This window comes from Anolis sagrei, chromosome 3 (assembly GCF_037176765.1).
Source record: "Anolis sagrei isolate rAnoSag1 chromosome 3, rAnoSag1.mat, whole genome shotgun sequence".
In the NCBI taxonomy this organism is placed as follows: Eukaryota; Metazoa; Chordata; class Lepidosauria; order Squamata; family Dactyloidae; genus Anolis; species Anolis sagrei.
In genome coordinates this window covers 78,127,404-78,148,017 of record NC_090023.1, presented here as the reverse complement: position 1 = coordinate 78,148,017, position 20,614 = coordinate 78,127,404, and the positions used below count along the sequence as shown (strand labels likewise).

The following is a 20,614-nucleotide window of genomic DNA, read 5'->3' as shown; positions in this document are numbered from 1 at the left end:
ATGTGACTTGCAGTTTGGCTGCAGAAATATGACAGATCTGCTACTAGGATTAGGAGAATTGTTCATTTATACTGCTTGTACAAATGACTGCTCAATATTGTATGTTTAGGAATTGCTAAATTCCTAGAAACTTTTAAATGTTGCTTTCTGTTTTGAGATCGCAAACCTAAAGACCATATTATAATAGATGCAACATACAGTAAAATAACTTTTAAGTCAAATATTTTTGGACTTGTTCTTCAAAACTAAAGAAATTGTAATATTGATTACAACTTGGAATTAGTAGCCAACATTTAAGAATATCTGTTCTCTCTTACAATAATGCATACAGCCTATTTTAAAGCTGCTATATTGCAAGATACAGAAATACATACATATGGATTCATGTGGACGTCCAAGCATCAGGCAGATTTAATTTCCCCCTCAGGGAGATATTCCTTCCATCTGAAGAAGCAAGCTACAGCTCACAGAAAAGCAAAACTTATATTTCCTTACTAATAACACTTTATGTTGTTAGGTTTCTTTTGAAGATGATATTTCAATATTTCCAATTCCTCAAAACTGGAGGTGCAGCAAAGTAGTAGTAGAATATGATGACAAATTTGGAGCAACTCACTATATAGATCTTACAACAGATGCTGAAATGTGATGGTCTGCCATCCTACTACTGATAGCTTTTCTTTTCCTAGGTCTTCCCCATCAAGATTTTAATTGCTGTTTATATATGTTTATCTGTATTATTGTGTAGGCATTGAATTGTGCCTTTTGTAAGCCGCCCTGAGTCCCCCCTCGGGGGTTGAGAAGGGCGGGGTAGAAATATGCGAAATAAATAAATATATTTGATATCTTTTCCTTTGGTTCATTTGGTTGTAACAATGAGTACAAAAAGACACACTTTTCAAGCTAGCCAAATAGTATTTTTGTACCAATTTTGTGGATAAAAAATATACTGAGGTAGAAAAACTTGCCCTTCATCTAAAATGCTTCAATGTCATATGACAGGTACACATGAAAGCTAAATATACACAAGGTATATATTATCATTTGATTATGACACACCACTTATCTATATTCATTTTATCTTCCTACACATATCAAAGCATGTCAAATGTCAAAGAAACGCTATATCCTGGAAAAACCTTATTAGGAAACTAAAGTTAGTCCTCTTCAGCAGTATAATTCATAATAAGATTCAACTCCAGGGATGTCAAGGCCTTCCATAGGAGGACACTGCAAATACAATTGAACAACATGATTGAGATGGTCTCTCTGGATATCCACCCTATCAATTTCCATATGATGGAAGGATTCTGCATTGGCACAAAGGTCTCAACTCTCATATTGTTGCAGTTCTTGTCTCTATTTTGGACCTTAAGATCAAAATCATCTTGAATTCAGCCTGTCAAATCAAGAGGTGCAAAATGCTCATAATAGTCAGCCAACACTAATCTTCTATCAGGTAAAGTTTGTTATGCTTTAACCCAGGCATGGGCAAACTTTGGCCCTTCCAGGTGTTTTGGACTTCAACTCTGACAATTCCTAACAGCCTCAGGCCCCTTCTTTTCCTTTTTCTCTTAAGTGGCTGAGGGGGAAAAAAGAAAAGGGCCTGAGGCTGTTAGGAATTGTCGGAGTTGAAGTCCAAAACACCCGGAGGGCTGAAGTTTGCCCATGCCTGATTTAACCTGTAGGTGATGAGCATAAAACACAGAATCTGGGCTTGGAATTTCTATGAAAGGGGCAGCTGGCAAACAATTTGAAGGTGTTTGGGCCACAGCTATCACATAGACCTCTGAATGCAGATCTGGGTTAAGAATCCAAACTGTGAAGATGTCGCAGCTAGGGAAGTGCAAAACTCTGAGAATGGATTGAAACCTAATCTAGGATTACAAACACCAATATTCCCATGCCTTCTGGGTTAAATTTCCTTTGGCTCAAGTTAATCCACTTCAAATTACCACCAGACACTAATTCAGTTTTACTAACATCCTTGAGATAAGAAGGTGGAAATAAATACGAGACTGACACTTCACTGAAATCACTACTACAGATGTAGTCACTTCCATACTGTTTTTTTTAAAATAAAGGTGACTCTTATAGGGATTTCTTTAGACTTAACCAATGGAAGATTTTTTAAAAAAAGAATCATAGGATGTCCTGTTTTAGGCAGATGCCACATGCCTTTTATAACTCCTAATTCAACCCTAGGTTGCAGAAATACTAAAATAATAGAGTGGTGGACTGTGACCTGTATCATTTTTCCAGAAGACAATTGGTGGCAACATTTCTCACTCACAGAGGTCCATCTATAGGATGGTTAAGAAATAATAATAATAATAATAATAATAATAATAATAATTACTACAGCACTACCATAAAGAAAACTTCCAAATATTAATGGTATTCATTACATCTTAGGCAGAAAAAATAAAATGCAAAGATACAGAATGGGGGATGGCTGGCTCGAGATCAGTACGTGTGAAAGAGATCTTGGAGTCCTCATGGACAACAAGTTAAACACGAGCCACTAAAAAAGAAAGACAGCTAAAATACAATAAAAATCACATATTCATATTTTTCATTAAATGTTTAAAATGGGATGGCAGCAATAACATTCTAGTTATAATCTCTTTGGGTTATTGTAGCTTCACATAAGACCAGATGTTTTTATTTTCTTCAGTTCCACAAGTAAACTTATGAAATCCGATTAATACATTCAGGAAACTAATTAAATTGAAATACAGTACTTGAAATCAGCACATTACAAAACAATGAAGTAACTCTTGATGCTAATGTGCTAATTTCTTCTTTGAAGTGTAAATTCTCTGGACATGAGTTCCCGTTTTTTCTTCCTAAGGCATGTTTATCTTTAAAAACAGTAATACCTATAATATATTTTTTTACCCTGGCTGAAAACAATGTGTGGCTGGTTGTCAATTGTAAATATAGGGCATTGTTTTCAGCCAGGGTAAAAATTGACAACTAGATGAAGTCTACACCACACACATATGGAATTAAACAGTTCAATGTATTTTAGTAAACTTCATTTTCCCTCGTTCTCTCCCTCAGGAACACTTTACTACTCTTGCTATGCTTATTATAATTGTTCAATCATGTGGATAGTCTTATTTAATTCCTTATATCTACCTTTCCCCTTTATTCTGGAAATGATGTAAAATAGGATACAGGATGAAGAAGAAAATAAATATATATAAATATATTAAATTTGTTGTAAGTTGCTTTCAGTTTCTAAACAGAAAAAGGTGGGATAAAAGCAATGTATTTCTTGAATTTCAAGGCATGCATAGGGTTGTTCAGATGCCTGTAGTTTTCCACTCCTACCACCCCTAAAGAGCATAGAAGGCTAAGGGATTATAGGTGCCACAGTCCAAACCATTTGGAATGCTACTTCTGAATTAGATGATGCAATGTATTTTTCCTACCGAATTGAGGTGGAATAAACCGCCACTCAAGGATATTCTTTCAGAGATGATACCAAAACCTGTGAAAATACTGCTGAGAAGCATTATGTAACAATGAGGCCTTTAGGGGAAGTTTTGAGGACAAAATGCAAGCACAGATTAAATGACTTCAATTCAGATAAATTTGTATCTCTTGGCATACTTTTCAAAGGCCTGTACCTGATATATTTTTGAGAACCTAAATGTGTTCAGATTCTTCTGCATAGCTCTTTAGATGCTTCAACATACTTTTGGAGAATCTTAAGATGGTTATTTTTAGCTACACTAAATGAAAAAGATTATCAAACTGTGGGCTGTTTATACTTAGATGGCCATAACCCATGTTGCAATCTTATGTAATTGTAATACATAACTACACAGCTGTGATAAATTGCAGTTTTATTGTTTCTCCAAAGCCTTTTATTTGTAATGGGGAAGGGCTCCCAAAATGTATGTCAGATTGTCTAGTCAGTATATGAACTCTCAACAGATGGTAATACAATGTAGCCATAAGCAATGTAATGAGACCCGGGCTTTAAAAATCCACAAAAATACTATCAGTTTTCATAGTTCATATTTCAACAGGTTGGTGAATCCAAACACAGCACGTTATTACGTATATCTATCATATGCTCTCAGCTTCAGAAGAAGGCAACAGCAACCTTTCTCTGAGCAAATCTTGTTTAGGATAGATTAATCTTAGGGCTGCCATTATTAGAAAATGATGTGAAGTCATACAACAATAACATGAATGTAAAGATGTCTAATTTGAATGAAATGCTAGAAAAACGCCAGACGTTTTGTTATCTATATCTGTTTTCTATATGACAAACAGAAGATATATACTTAGATAGTACTTTCACATTAGTGCATTTAGACTTGATATTTTTAATGTACTGATAAATTCCTACTCAAAAGATGTTTAAACTTGGTATGTTGGATTGCTTTCTACTCAGCATAATAGCCTACAGATCCTCTTCTGTTCTAATGGCTGAAACATAATGCTACTTCATTAGCTGGCAAAAGCCATAAAGCCATGCTATAGTACTTTATTCCATTAAATGGTGAAACCAGCCAATTGCACAGAAACTTGTAAATGATACTATATTTTAAAGTTTTTAAAAGGCCCAATAACCTCTAACATAGTGGTTCACAACCTGTGGGTCCCCAGATGTTTCGGCCTTCAACTCCCAGACATCCTAGCAGCTGGTAAATTGGCTGGGATTTTTGTGGGTTGAAGGCCAAAACACCTGGGGACCCACGGGTTGAGATCCACTGCCTAACAGGTTGCATTCAGTGGATAAACTTCTAGATATGTGTTCCCAGGATGCTCCCTAAAGAGTCTTAAATGCATTTTAATGATCATGTAGATGTTCGTCTAGAATGAAAATAATACAAATGATCAATATTAAGGTCCACTGTGTTAGCAACATAGGATAATACTGTTTCTTGCATAGAATTGTTCTTGATTTTTGGAATTCCTGAAAAACGAAATACCTTTCATTTTCACAAGCACTCAAAGTACTGGTTATCTTATTTTCAGGAATGCTAAATGTGTAATATTAATCTTGTAATACAAAGAAAGCAATCCATACTCTTCCACAACATAATAGCTGGAGAACATAAGGTGCTGTTACATGGTTTAAACACTGGAAAGTAGGTCTTAGTAGTGAATTCTGAGATGAGATGCTGCTTGCTTTGATTATCCATATCTGCTGAAGAAAGAAAACATATAAATACATTAATAAAAACAGTGTGATTTTTGAAGGGCAGCTTTCATTGAAAGGAAGTGCAAGCCCCAACAAGCAAATCTCATGAGTGCAATCCTGCAAAATGTAATCATTTAAAATGTAAACTTACTATAATCAATGGGTTTAAAATTTCAAGATCTTGTCCCAGATGTTCAAGAACTTAGGACCGAACACAATAATAGCAAAATGCAATATCACAGATGGAGAACATTCAGTTCCATTAAAATTTATTGTTTTGTAATTATAGGGATTTGCACCTCAAATTTATGCTAGTACTTCCAAGTAAATATTCAACTTGTGAAAATATTGGTGATATTGGTTGTGAATTTCCATCAGTTATGGTCAAATATACTGACTCAGGGAAAGAATTGTAACGGCTAGAAAAATCTGCAGGTGTTTAGCCCCATATGTTCTATATACTTATACATGAAGTCTTGAAATTTTAGTTTTAAAAACCCACTAAAAACTGGCTCAACCTATCCCTGGGTCAATGTTAGTACTGTACCTTAACTCTTACAAAAAAGGAACCATTCCCTTCTCTGAAGAGCGTGGTGAAAATCAAGACCTTGGTCCGTCCCAGGAGAACCCAAAAGAAGCACTGCCACCCTCTTCTCTTCGCTACAATGCTGCTTCTGGACCTTTTGAATGCCAGAGGGAATGGTAGAGGTGGCCAAGGGCACCTGGCCCCTTGAGACAGAACTGGTACTTTACCTTTTCTGTAGGATGACTCTCAAATTATGCATGGATCATATCAAAATCCATAATTTTTGCCCCCAAACCTGCCCTCAACTTATACACATACATGAAGTTAACTTATATAAATATATATATTGTACATGTTAAGGTGCAAAAGGAGATCGGAAACATCTTAGATGAAGTTGGACATCACATTTCCAGAGCACTAAGTCAGAATAGTTCCTTTTAAATTAATTCCTTACAAATTATATTGACAAGAAATAAACCACTGTAGCTTGCTTCAAACGTTCTGCCAGCACAGTGTCACCAATATTATGTAATGATTACAGGGATTCTATGTGCACAGACAGACCAATTTGTTAGTGTTACAGTTAATCAAAGGCAAAGAAGAAAATTCATTTCTTAGTTTTGTTATGTCAGATTCAGAAATCCAGAACTAGCTTGCAGTGAACAGTCATTTCAGAATGGAGTATAAACATGTTGAAATATACACCAAGACAGAGTTAGATGCTTAATCTTTTTGTAGATAAATACTTACCTATGAGTATGCAGAGTGCCACATTTCAAAATGATGGGCTGTCTTTTGACTTCTTTTGTAACCAAAATACATTTTGAATGTAAGACTTTTAGCATTTTTATGAGTCATAACCATCACCAACTCAGAAAACTGGTAGCAAGTAATGACTGTCTATGTGCTGACATTGCAATGAAAGGAACCAACATGGGTGAATATTTTGAATGTTTTCTTAAAACCTTCAATCTTTTAGAATACTATGTAAACCTTGAATTCTGGATAGTTCTTTAAAGAATTGAAACTATCTACAAATGAATAACAATTCTGCATTTGAATGTGGAAGATAACATTGTTCAAAAACATACTGGAATTTAATAATAAAATAAAAAATCCATAGTAAATAATAAAAATGTAAAACAATCAGTCCAAGGTACAACAATACTGATGATAAATGGTGGTGAGGTTCACAAAGGCATCTTAAGCTGGGATGGATAATTCTCTATATCTCTCTTCTGTGAGAGTGAACAGGTACCACTCTTGTCGGGAGACCAGTCAGAAAAATCAGAAAACTGTAAAAGCCCTGAGATGAATACATGGCAAAATTTGAATATTAAGGCCCCATATATAAAATTTAGGACTGCTTCACACATTGTTGACATATGTTTCTCCATCAGAGTATAGCTGTGACCAATTGAGAGTTTCCTGCCATTCGTACCTATGTAGCATATTATATGCAGTTTTGGGATATATGTTTTTAGCATGTAAAATATAGGCACATGCTAAAATGACAAATGCATGAAGCAACCCTTAATTATTAAGGGGGGCACAAGTCTTGAAGTTTTGAAATCAATGCAGAAGTGCCACTGAATGCAAAGGTGGTGAGGACGGTTTCCCCAAACATCTTCAAAGAGGACAGTTAGCTTTAGAAGCACTTGAGATATCCTGTGATGAAATGAATGACCCAAGGCATTTAATTGAACACATAAAAGGAAGTATATTTAAAATAAAAAATTGGTCAGACTGTAGAGTCATTTACTGTTGAAAGGAATTTACAGGGCTGATGAGTCTTTTGGAATTGTTAGTTTTATCGCAATGCCTAAACTGGTTTCTTCATTGCACAGTATTTTCTCTTAAAATGTGTGCATTTTCAAAACAATTACATACATATTAAAAATCAGCATTTCTCTGCTTAAACGTAATTAAAACGTTAATACTCTCAGACAACACAGATCTGAAATGGTGAAACCAGTAATTTTTTCCCCTCCCACCTTTACAACAAATTAAATTGAGACAAAATTACAAACACATTTCACTACATGATTATTAATAAAAATTAGGATTTTTGTTTATAAAGTTGCCCAAAATGCAAGGGATGTGCATAGGTTTTACAACTTAGTCATAGTATTTTTTATTTTATTCCCTTGGGTACTTTCCCCCCATGAACGGAATGTACTTTGCTGTAGATTACAGTTTTTTCAACACAGATACACCAACAGCATGAACGCTTGCGACTGTCCACATGCATTAAGAGTCAAGACCCAACTTCAAATCTCTATAAGTTTTACAGAGTTCTTCAAAGAGACAGTATCACATTATCCGAATATTACATGAAAGTACTTCAAAATGCTATTCTAAAAATAATTAAAAAATTCAAAGGAAGGCCATTAAAATGTAAGAATTGATCTGGTCATGATTGGGCTAATAATTTCAAATAAATAAAGGAAAGCAAGGTATTCCAATTCACAAAATCAGACTCTAAAAAGAATGTAGTGTTCCACCCCCAAGTTAAGTAACAGATCATATTATTATTAAAATAGATTATAGAAAGCAGCATCTATTTTGTGCAGTTTTAGGGGCCTTTGAAATTAAAAGCTATGATTTCCAAAAATATAACATTCCAAAGGATTGAATAATACATATATTTAAAGATACATTTTAATAAAGTGTAGGAGAACTGATTAAAAAAGATACTGTCTCTTTAAATTAGCATTTTTCTCCTCCTATCTATAAGGACATGACGATAATTATAAATTTAGGTCACACTACATCTAGGTAGTCTCTAGGGGCCAAGACCTGTTGACAGAAGGTCAATAACAAAGAAGTTGTCCATGTACGAGGTGGTTCCCAGTAAAGAGAAAATCCTTTGCGTGTCAGGATTAATACACCCAGGAGACGGGAACCCATTGCGACGCTGTACAAACAAGCTCAATGGCTTCCTCCAGATGCCTGATTGTTTCATCAATCTCATTGTTGATAATTGTAAGATCAAAGTAGTGTGCATATGTTCTCTGCAAGATTTCAGATTCCTTTTGCAAGCGTTGGAGAGACTCATCCTGCATAGCGATTAGGGAAAAGGGAGGAGAAAGAGTTGTATTATTTCCATTCTCATTATAGTTTGCATTTTAGAAGTTTTAGAAGTTACAAGACTATGGCTGCAATGTCTCTTTTTTTCCATGAGCACACTTTCATAAAGTCCAAAATTAAAGGATGTTGATTTATTCCATGGGCATCACTGTTTGCCTTTTCGAATATGGAGGCTGCATAACAGACTATATAAAAATACTTCAACTATAGATGAGACAAATGTAGCAGCATGGGACTTTTAGTACCAGCTCATCAATAGACATAATGTTCCTTTTCATTGGCTTTGCCATTTTAACATTTCCATATGAGTTAATATTTAAAGAGTCATAAAAATAGTACTGAGAAAGTGTAATGAAAATTACCCCCTTTGGCACATGCACATTGTCAAGGGGTAGTGGGGACCAACCAGAAAAATATTGATACACAGTTTCTAGAGTCAAAATGCCTGAAAAATCTATAATCATAACCTAAAAGTATTTGGGAGCATTTCTGCATGATTACCTCATGCTCAGTCCAGTCACATCCATTAATATTTTAGCAATATTGCACTAATGTAACAAGAGATGTCTTATCATTTTAGCTGTAGGGAAATACAGCATCTCCTCTACAATGATAACATTTGTCATTTCCCTCTTGACCCAAGAGCCTTTCAACTCTGTAACCTCAAACACTAACAGATATTTTTGTTCCACCAATTTACTGATTCAGAAACTTTGAATTATTTTAAAATGTCCTTGTTGATTTGGCACGCCACACTGAGAGTTATGCAAAGACAGTTCTACCATACATATGCATGAGCACCTTCTAGTCATCTGTCGACTTATGCATCCATACTGATTTCATAGGGCTTTCTGGGGAACAAATACTCAGAGGTGGTTTTGCCAGTTCTTTCCACTGAAATATAGCCTACAGCATGCATTAAAACTTCATTAAAAGTAGCATACTGTAGATGGCTATCGTGATCACAAATCTACTTGCTCAACCCATTCTATTGAAGCTGGAATGCTACATTACTGCACTAAAGATTACAAAAGTGTCAGCCATGCAGTTGAACTATCTGCATGCGATGCCATTGTGACACAAGGGAATTATTTCCTATTTCTATTTTGTACCTCCCTCTGAATGTATTTTTTTTTAATATTCTGAGCTGCCTCTAGAATTATGGCACACAAACACTGTTTCTTCAGGTGTTTTGGACCACAGATCTGGACACCTTAGGCACCTGGTCCATCACCAAGAATTTCGGGAGTTGAAGCCCAAACTATCTGGAGGTCAAGACCACTGCTCTAAAATCTTTAGATGCTGCAAAAAGCACAGAAGACAAAGAAATAAATGCACTGCACCTATTACCACTGGAACCATTTTGACTCAATTTTTTTTACGTAGCTCTTTTTAAATAGGTTGTGTCCTGCTCAATTTACTTGAAAAGTGAACAGGACATCTATCTCTTTAAATATATGAATAATTCATTGTCATTATCTCAGAGTGACAAGAAATGTGGATCTTTCTTTTTAGGTCCTAGTAAGAATGTTCCTACTCCTTCCTACTTGGCAGGGTGATGTCAAGGCCCTAATAAAAATAAGAAAAATATCCAAACATTCAAAATGATTCCTTTCAGTATATACTAATGCCAGGAGTGAGCTGAAAAGCAGCAGCCTCTTGCCTCAAACCAGGGCTTTTGAAAAAGTATGTGTTCTGTTGGCTAGAACACGCATGACATAATCTGAGAAAAATTAGGCTGCATCCCACCCCTAATGTATTATTCATGCTGTATTAGATTAAGGAGATCCTTGATCAGATCTCCTGACTTAAGAATTAAAATAGAACAAAACAACTACACAACAAAGTAGAAGTAGCCACAGTGATAGGGATAAAAGTAATGACACATTGATATCTACATTTAAACTACAGAGTAAGAACTAAATATTATTTATACCTAGCTGGTACTTACAGGTAACTTTCTGCACCATTTTGGCAGCTAGATAAAATCAGTACAAGTGCGAGAAAATGAGAAGCAAAGCAAAGATGATAATTCAAGAGAAAAAAAGGCCAGACATGTAGGATCTGTCTGCAACAGCAACTCTTCTAACAATTATTTTATTTCAATGCCTATCTCCTTGTGTTGGTACTAGTTTTCTTATGTTTTCAGCATGTGATTTTACCTACTTAGAATTAGAAAATAGCTTCAGCATCATGCTTTTAAAACACAGCAAAACTGTTTAGATGTAGTAGTCTGGATATGAGCAATATTGGTTAGGTAGATCTCAAGTAATGGAACGATGATCTGAAGTTTAAGGGTCTACAGTTTAAAATTAATCTATCCAAATAGTTGGTTTTACTGCTAGACTGTCCTAAGCCTCTCTGGGCTGCACCTCTGTACACATTTATTTGAAAGTAAGTCCTGAGGGGTAGGAGGGAAATAGTATTGGGAATGATATCTATTGCATATTGTAAGAATAAAATATAATGAAACATACTATAACTATTTCAGAACAGCCTTTTAGGATTTACAGCTTTCTGGCTGAGGCAAACCCCCTATGTGAACTTGTATGAAAAGAAACCGTTTGGTATTTTTTGGGGTACATGGGAATGCATTCTTTGTAGTAACCTTCCTTCCTTTCATCGATTAAATTTTGGACTGATTTATGTTGTATAGTATTTTATAATATGCGCTGGAATATTATGTGCAAATGTGGGCTATTTACACAGTCTAGGCTCTTGAATAAGTAAAAAACATTTTTCAAAGTTGTGGCTTCTTCATCTCTCTCCTTTTCATTCTGCTTTTTACCTAGCTGTACTTGTCCTTTTTATCATCAATCGTTTTTTTTATAAAGCTAATCTAATGTGGGTGCAGAGAAAGGTGGGTATGTTAAGTATCAGATTGTTTAAATTGCCAATGCCAACAATATTATTTGGGAACCCTGGCTTTATCCTGCATTGAAAATCTGTGCTCTACCACTGATATTGGCAAAACACACTTTTTTGATCAAGAATGTGGAGGCAGAGAGGATACAGTGATTCAAAAATATTCTGCATATGTGCAGAGGCTCTAAAAATGTCAGATTAGTACTCTCCATTCTTAGTTCACTGATGTTTGCAGCTATTCACTTATTGCTATACTTGCAGTGGAGCAGTGCCTTCAAACTGAATAAAGCATTCATTAATAATTAACATGGTATTTGTGGTACATCAATGCTGTCTAGCTGTAATGAATTGTTCCTTATGTACATTTAGTAATGCATTTATAGAGTGAACGATGTGTATGTATTGGTGAAGAAGAAATAAGAGAGAGAGAGATGCAGATTAATTGAAGATGTTGCATGACCCCATATTCTGGGACAGTCTTCTCAATCTGCAAGTTACCAGATATATGGAAATCCCAGGCAACAATTGTATAATACTAACACATTAACAACGTGTTAATTAACAGTAACACTCTTAATTAATATATCTATATTATTGGTGTTTATGCTAGTGAATTAATTTCAAATATTATGGAATAAACATTCAAGCTAACACATTTACATTGTTACTTCAGCAGCTGTTTCTATTGTTGTGCCATGGCCCTCTGCTGTCAGGAAAAGGAAAAGCTATGGGAAGTCGACCTCTTATTTTGGTGCTGGTTTGCTATTAACATCTGATGTTTGATATTCTGTGTATCTTCTAATTTTTCTGAATTTCTGAATTGCTTAAATTTCAGTTTTTTTTTTAAAAAAAGAATAAAAGTGGTTCTGTAGCTATGAAGCAATGTGTTATGCTTCTCATACAGAAACACCTAGATACCCACACAAGTACTATTAGAGACATCTAAAAAGCAAAAAATAAAAAAATGGGGGAGAACTTTTGATGTATGCAGAATTTTAAATTCTTTTTTAATTCCTAGCAATTAATAATTTTCAATCTCAAGATTCACTTTAGAAACAAGAAACACTCTTGATTAATAGAACAGGATTATAATGATTGAGAGAAGTAACATCACATTTACTCCAAGTGAAATCAGGAGACTATTACTACACTTCTGTAGAAGTTTTGTTTAAATTGAATATGATATGGACATCTGTTCAGTGACAATCAGGAAAAGGAAATAATAAGAGTGTACTTTAACAGCCTCTATTGTATGTTCAGTGTAGGCATATTGTCCAAAAGTTAGCTGGTACAGACAAGTCCTAAGAAAGTATTATTTAAAGGTAGGAATTAAAACAAAGAATGACAAAGCAGGTAAAGAGAAAGGAAAATTACATATATAAATGACGTTTTAGAAAGAAAAATGAATGAATGAATGGACAACATGTTCTAAAACTTCATTAGGGGACAGAGAACAAATACTGAACAGGGTTTCTTTTGATTTTTTCTCTCTAATAACTATGAGATAATATCCATCTATTCTGCCAAATAGGATTAAAGTCTGTACCTGTGGCTGGTAAAAATGTCTACAAATGAGATTTCATTGTAACATCCCTTACCTCATTAATGCCTGGGGTAATTGTAGGTGCAGCAATAAAAACAACAAAAGGAGCAAATTCTGCAGTTCTCAGGACCTTCAGGGCCTAGGTAAAGAAGAGGCATGACATGAATAATAACACATATGGTTCTGAATCGATTTGAAAAGCAAGTCATGCATTTGTTCAGATTTCAATCTTACAAAAACCTCACATTTTATATATGACATTGTGTTCAGTATTTTCAATGTTGTAAGTTGGATTTGGTCCAGCCCCCTCCTGCCTGGAAGATAAGGTGTAATTCAGTTTGTACCACTGAAACTGCAAAATAGGTTCCGGCTATATGAGAAATTTATATAGTAGTCACCTTACACTTTTATCTATTAAGATTTGGAGATGAAAAAACATTTTCTGCCTTTTTTTTTTTTTTGACAGCTTGTTTCTTCCACTACTGCTGCCTCAGTGGCTTTTTAAAAGTTTTTCTAAGGGGTTTGTGTGTCTGTAACTGATCTCAATGATCGTTTAGGGAATGTAATGATGACACAGTACTATATAATCAATCATTTTGGACTATGTATCACTATATCATTCCAAGTTAACTACCTTTCTAAACTAATGCGGGGGAGGTAATAGTCCTTGTTGTGGAGATAGTGGCAGCATTCCAATTCAACATAATGTGTTGGTGTGCTTACCTCAGAAATAGTGATATAATCTCATGATATTTTGACATACCATTTGCAGTCATAGTGAAGGAAAAAACTCTGGTGAAAATGGCCTGCTTTTATTAGGGGCAAACATGCCCACGCCTAAAAGCCCTTCTATCCCTATTCAGGCTTAGAACTAAGTCTTCCCTACCTTTCTCATATTCTTGATCTATTTTGATACATAACTTTTTGAATGTAATTAAAAATAATGTTCAGTTTCCATGCTAGATGTTTTTGCAGTAAGCATTTCACTATATTCTACAACACAACATCAAATCTTGAATTCAAAGCACAGTTGTAATTCTACTATCACAGGGCCTGTGTCCCTAGCCCCAACAATTTGGAGGGTTGACTGTATAACAACATGTGGAGTACAGAAGTAGAAGAACTGCCAATTTGTATGCAGATATTTATAAAAAAAGGTTCTTCCTCAGAAGATGAATGTCCAAGTGTAACTTCTCCAAACTATTACATGAATGTTGAAGTGTAACTTCTCCAAACTATTACAAAAGCGGAAATCCTTGCTTCTGGAATCATGCTGATGAGCAGAGACTTTTTGATTTGAATAAAAACATGTATATATTAGTATACTCATAGTTTGGGCTAAGTGAGAAATCAAGAAGAGAAAGGGAAATGAAAGAATTAGCATATTTTGTATATTTCTATAATACAATAGGGTTCAGATGGAAGGGGGAAGTCTATGGGACACAGAAATGCTGATATACTGTCACTTTGAGTTTCCTTGTGAAGTGAAAAGGTAGGATATAAATAATAATAATAATAATAATAATAATCATTATCATCATCATCATCATCATCGAGTATATAGTAATGTATATACCCTAAATTTATTTTCTTCTTTATAAAATTGCCACAATCCAATCAACATTTTAAAATGATTTCACTGGGGCAAAGTGTGGACATTGTTAAATGACCCCATGCATAAATGGGACAAAGTGTTTAACTCTGTTTGGACTGTGCTCAGTCTACTCCAGGTAACATTAACACTGAAGTTACCCAGACTGATTAAATACTTTCTCCATAATGCATTGTATACTCTACAAGAGTGCTTCTTGGAAAATCTGATATGTGAGAGTGACAATAACCTTTTCCCAGTGTGCCAGGGACTGGCATGTAGTTTGTGCCCATCAATTACAATGGTTTCTTTCCTTCCTGGAAATTTGCTATCGACCAGCAACCGATAGCTCAGGGACTGGCACCAGTTAAGGGATCACACTTTGAGTAGCACTCCTGTATCTACTCATGTATCTGAGCTAATCCTATTTATATACAAGAAGTTGTTTTACGAATAGTTAAGTAAATATATATTTAACATGCAAATCTATCTTTCTGATAGACCAATCAGGATTATGCTGATTGCACCCTCTAATGATGACTCTTTGCTATTTTCCTGTATTTGTAAAATAAAGAATGCTGTTTGCTCTTTATATCTAACTATAGTAGAGACATCTGTACATAATGTAATTTCTGCAATATGTATTTTTCCATTATTTGACAATGTTTCAAGAAAGGAAAACATACCAGATTTCCTTCCTTATAACATTGACAAATAATGGGAAACAGATATAATCTTGATTTTCTTCCAGAAGTTCAGGGACCATTCCGAGTTACAATTATGTTACCATACAACAATTTTGATACCTCAAAAAGCAAAGTGTAAGGTCTGAAATGAATCAAGACTGCAGCTGAAGACAATAAGAGAAGACTCTCATTTGAGTTCAGTTTGTTTGTTACCTTGTATCAAATATGCTAATTTATATTACATAAAATCAGTGCAAAACACATTTTGTCTGTAGTAAATAAGCACTTATTCCACATACCTGAGGCTCTACATCAAGTATTGCAATTAGTCCCTGTTCATGGATTTTCCGTATCGTTTCCAGTTTTGTCCCATACATTGCATCTTCATGGCTACCATATTCCAAATATTCATTGTTGGAAATGTCCTGCATCATTTGGTCATGTGATACAAAGTAATAATTCTTTCCATTCTCTTCATCTTTCTTTGGTGGTCTTGTTGTGTCTGCAATCACAAGGCAGGGACCTTTATAGTGGATTTTTGTTTCACTCATAAAACCTAAATGCATATATATTCTGACGTTAAAGTCATTCATCAGTAAATCTGTTTATCTTTACAAAAATGAACAGTAAATAATTTTGGAATTGTGATGGAATTTATTGAGAGTAAGTCCTATTTAATACAACGGCCATGATGAAATTATGGATTTCAGCAAGATACTGCAGCACATAGTTTTACAGTTGTCTTCACAAAATTGTAGTTTTTTCTCATATACCACAATAAAAATTTATACACACATACATAAACAAGATAAGACTCCACCACTGGGCACATTGAGACTATCTATGTCAGTTGATGCTTGTGCATTGTATATGTTTATGTAAGTGATAACCTTCCACCCATTTTTCCTAATTTGTCTGGTTGCTTTTTTCTGTGGAGGACAGAACTGAAGATTGAACTAGTCTGCTGTTTCAGGGCTGGTAGGAGATGCTCCAACTGTCAGTTCACTATCCATGGACTGGGGAAGGAAAACTTTAGCTCAGGTAGAAAAATGCCTTGGATCAGGTCTGTGTTTCTTGTTTAAGTAGGGTTACTCATTAAATGGAGAAATAACAAACTGGGATAAGATAAAAGGCAAAGGTGGACAAGGGAACTGGATAGTGTGGTTAGATCTGTCCTGTAGAGCTCAGGCCACGAAAAGAAGAGAAGTAGCAGAAACCCCACCACAGAATAATAAAAAGGAAAGTAGAAATAGACAAAGGAATTATTGTATTACAGTACAAGGAACTAATCACCTTATCTTACAATACTAAAACAACCCTTATAGAGAATTGGAAACAAGAAAAAAAACTTTAGTGAGAAATTAATTAGGTCTTGGATTGACAATATTCATAAAATTAAACATATGATAAAAGAAACCCAGAGGAAAATAATATCTAAATGGTATAAAACCCCCTTCATATAATGGGATATATTTCAAACAAGTGCTGGTATAACTGTGCGGGGGGGGGGGGGGGGGATAGGTTTATTCTCCCACATGTGGTGGGATTGTGGGGATGAGGGAGAATGCCTTCTCTGTGGTGCTCCCCACCCCCCGGCTTTGGAGCTCGCTTCCCAGGGAGATTAGGCAAGCACCCACCTTGGCAACCTTTAGGAAGAGCCTAAAAACTTGGCCTTTCCAGTGTGCTTTTGAGGAATGAACAACGAATTCACATACCATGCCAGCCCCAGTAGTAATCTGTTCTTCTGATGCACTTTATTCCATCCCCCAGTGAAGATTAATCCCATTGTGTTTCCCACCTAAGTCTCCCATTGGATACACTATTCTTTTTACCTATCTCACCCCAGGGTTTTACACAGTGGGACCAGCCCACTGTGTTCAATTCTGTTATCATTTTAGTTTTTGTGTTTATTTTATTGCATAATTTTGTTATTGTTGCATTTTATTTGATGTTATTGGATGTTATTATTTGTTTGTATGCATTTTATTTTGCTTTATTGTAATTTCTGGGCTTGGCCTCAGGTTAGCTGCCCTGAGTCCCCTTAGGGAGGTGGTGGCAGGATATAAATAAAGTTTATTATTATTGTAGAAAAATTCAGAACTATTATAGTAAAATAAGAAATGTAATGGAAGAAATAATAGGGAAAAAATTAATGTGGAATAAAGCCAGATTCATGTCTCTCACTACAGAGGCAAAGGAAGATAACAATAATAGGACAGAAACCCTAAAATATATGACAGCCGCAATACAGGCTACGATAGCTCGAGGATGGAGAGACAATACAGGATGGGTTTTAGAAACTTGGTGGGCCTATCTATCGGAATATATACTCAATGACTTCATAAATCAATGGAAAAACAGGTATATAAATAGTCATATAGAACTAGACTGGTACAGGAAATGTTCTGTTCTAATCGACAAAATAGACGGAAATGACAGATAAAGCATTTTGAACCAGGCTTTCTACACGGTTAAACTGTTGAAATAACATCATAAGAATTGCTGTTCCAGGAAGGGGGGGGGGGGGGATGGAGGGAGGGAGGGTGTGGGTGATGGGTGATACATACCCAAGGAATGTATAAAGTGTCATTTAAGGAATATTTACTTTTGGAATAATGTATACTGAGAAAAGGCTTGCATGACAAAACTTTGTTAACTGTCGGGATGTATCAACTACTTTTTTTTAAAAAAAACCCTCATTAAATGGCTGGATGTGGAAATAACAGTTGCAAAAAAGATGCAAGAAGTGGAGGAGGGGGAGACTATGTGGATGGAGAATGTAATGCCATTTTTTAAGATCTGTCATTGGAAAAGGCATTGGCCACCATAGCTACTGGCATGATTGAACTTACTTAGCTATTGTTAAATGTCAAGCTTTGTGTGGTATAAATTAAGCACAACAGAAGAAATAGCTGATTTTGCAACTCTGCCTTACAAAACTGTTACTTACGTGGAATAGGATATGCAAATCTGTCTGGATGTTTTGTGATTAGTGTATTTTTTATATGTCTTCTCCCAACACCATGTGCTCCTGTATGAAAAAGATACATAGTATCACCACATAAATATCAACATATCCAATTTATTATTATAAAACAGAAGTTATTCTCAAATTACCTAGTAAGACTAGTGTTTTCCTTTTGAAGGCTGGTAATTTTACTACTTCTTCATATGTGACAAGATCTAATTGGTCAAACACTGTAACAGAAAACAAAAGCCCATATAAGAGAAAAACATTACACTGAATTGGCTGCCTTCAGAAAATGTAAATTATAGTCACAGGAATATTAGGTTGGAGCCAGATTTTGTTATACCCATTGACTTAAGTTTTTTGGAAATAAAGCTAAAGATGGCTAAATTAAATCTCATTGCAAAGGGACACTTTAGCATTTTTGAGACAGAGAAAGAAGTATGTGATCACTGCATCTGCCAAGTATTCAATCTACAAAAGGTTATCATATAATGTTTTTATCTCAGTTCCTCTCTAAGATGCCATAATATCCCTTTAAATGCTGATCCAGACTCATATGGCTATGTCTTTGGATTTTAATTCTCATTGGAATGAATGGGTTTGCACATGGTATAACTAAAACTGGATCCAACCTATTTTATCTGTATTAAAAATCTCTAGCTGGCTGATAAGTTAATATAGCACTTTCTTTTAAATATTTATCAAAACAAAAATGCTTCATAGGAATTTATGTTGAAGTACATGCTTAAAAATCTATGGCTGAGACCATGCACATTATACAAAATTAGAGCTTCTGGAAGTTCTGAAATTTCTAAAACTGAGTAATAAAGTTTATAGACAGTGACAGATGATTATGAACATGAGAATATCTACTTACACAAAGAGCAACAATTTAGACATTTTGTATCAATACTATGGAAATACATTACAAATCTTTGTTTTGTTGTTTTAGTAACTCATCAGATATAATTATCATACAAATTGTAAGTAGAGTTCTCTTTACACAGAAGTGCTAATTTTATATTGACATGCTTTTAAAAAGGTTGACAGTGAGTAAAGATTTGAAAAAATAGAATGACTTCATTGTACTCCATAAAGGAATCACCATAACTAGAATACATTAATAAAATATGATTCTGGTAAATATTTTCTTAGCTGTCTTTGGCCGATATGTAATGTTAGTACTAACTAAAGTAGTTCCACTAAATCATAATTGCTAAATGCTAGTCCAAAACATGTAAATCCCACTGGTTGGTGTGTTGATTCTAGCTATTGGATTTAGGTCCTTATGTTCATGACTACAATTATTTGAATCCATTCCTAATTGCCATGATACAACAATATATACTGTATTTCACCGAATCCAGCTCAGAATTTTATCCCGCTTCCGCCCACCAAGCTGACAGAAAAATTGGGATGGCAACTCATTTGTGGTGGGATGTGAGGGGCAGGGCATGGGGGGGAAACCAGCCAGTGAGGATAAGGTCACTAGTTAGAAGCCATCCTCTTCCTTCACCATCACCTCCATTACCCTTGGCAGAGAAGACAGACCCTGAGGACACTGCAGTTCCAATTTGCCTCCATGTGCAAACCAAGAGTGGGCAACTTGGAAGTCCTTGAACAGACTTAGAAGCAGAGTGGGCAGATCAAAAGACAACCTGGCAAAATTGCGCTACCTAGAAGAATCCTCCACCTTGTGCGACTGTGGAGCAGAACGGACAACTCCACAAATGTATACTTGTTCACAATGCCCTGCCTCATGCACAGAGGAAGAATTGTTTAAAGCTACAGGCAATGTGGTTGCTGTTGCCCATTTTTGGTCAAAAATAATATAACTCCTTGTGTTCCCTCTATTTTAATCAGTTTTATACTTATTTATGAAATGCTTCTGACAGAAAATAAATAAATAAATCCCTTGAAAAGCTCTTAGGTCCTTCTTTTTTTGGTCTCATACCACCACCTTCTTCCTTTTCCCTCCTCCTTGGAGATGAACTCAGTGCACTTGCAGTCCCCAAAGGCGCCAAAATAATAAGCACACTTTCCCCCTGTCTTAGGGGTCCCAAAACCCAGTGAATCTAAGCTACCATCAACTGTTAGACACAGCCTGTTTTTGGAGCCCCTAAATGAGAAAAAAATATGCATCTTAGAATGGGTGAAATACGGTATATAATAAAA

General features: G+C 35.3%; 1 protein-coding gene across 19 annotated transcripts in view; it reads right to left on the bottom strand.

Moving 5' to 3' along the window:
- Window positions 1–7,388: 7,388 nt before the first annotated feature.
- Window positions 7,389–20,614, bottom strand: part of CASK (calcium/calmodulin dependent serine protein kinase) — a 145,048-nt gene continuing 131,822 nt past the window's right edge. For 8 of the 19 annotated variants that reach the window (XM_067466729.1, XM_067466732.1, XM_067466738.1 and 5 more), the window contains 6 exons: window positions 18,586–18,666; window positions 18,419–18,499; window positions 15,768–15,970; window positions 13,247–13,330; window positions 10,735–10,761; window positions 7,389–8,752 (listed from right to left, as the gene is read on the bottom strand). In XM_067466729.1, coding sequence (XP_067322830.1) covers window positions 8,576–8,752; window positions 10,735–10,761; window positions 13,247–13,330; window positions 15,768–15,970; window positions 18,419–18,499; window positions 18,586–18,666 — 653 coding nt within the window. In that variant the 3' untranslated portion in view covers window positions 7,389–8,575. The remainder of the gene's footprint in view (window positions 8,753–10,734; window positions 10,762–13,246; window positions 13,331–15,767; window positions 15,971–18,418; window positions 18,500–18,585; window positions 18,667–20,614) is intronic. The other 11 variants (XM_067466728.1, XM_067466737.1, XM_067466731.1 and 8 more) reach the window with 3 other exon arrangements.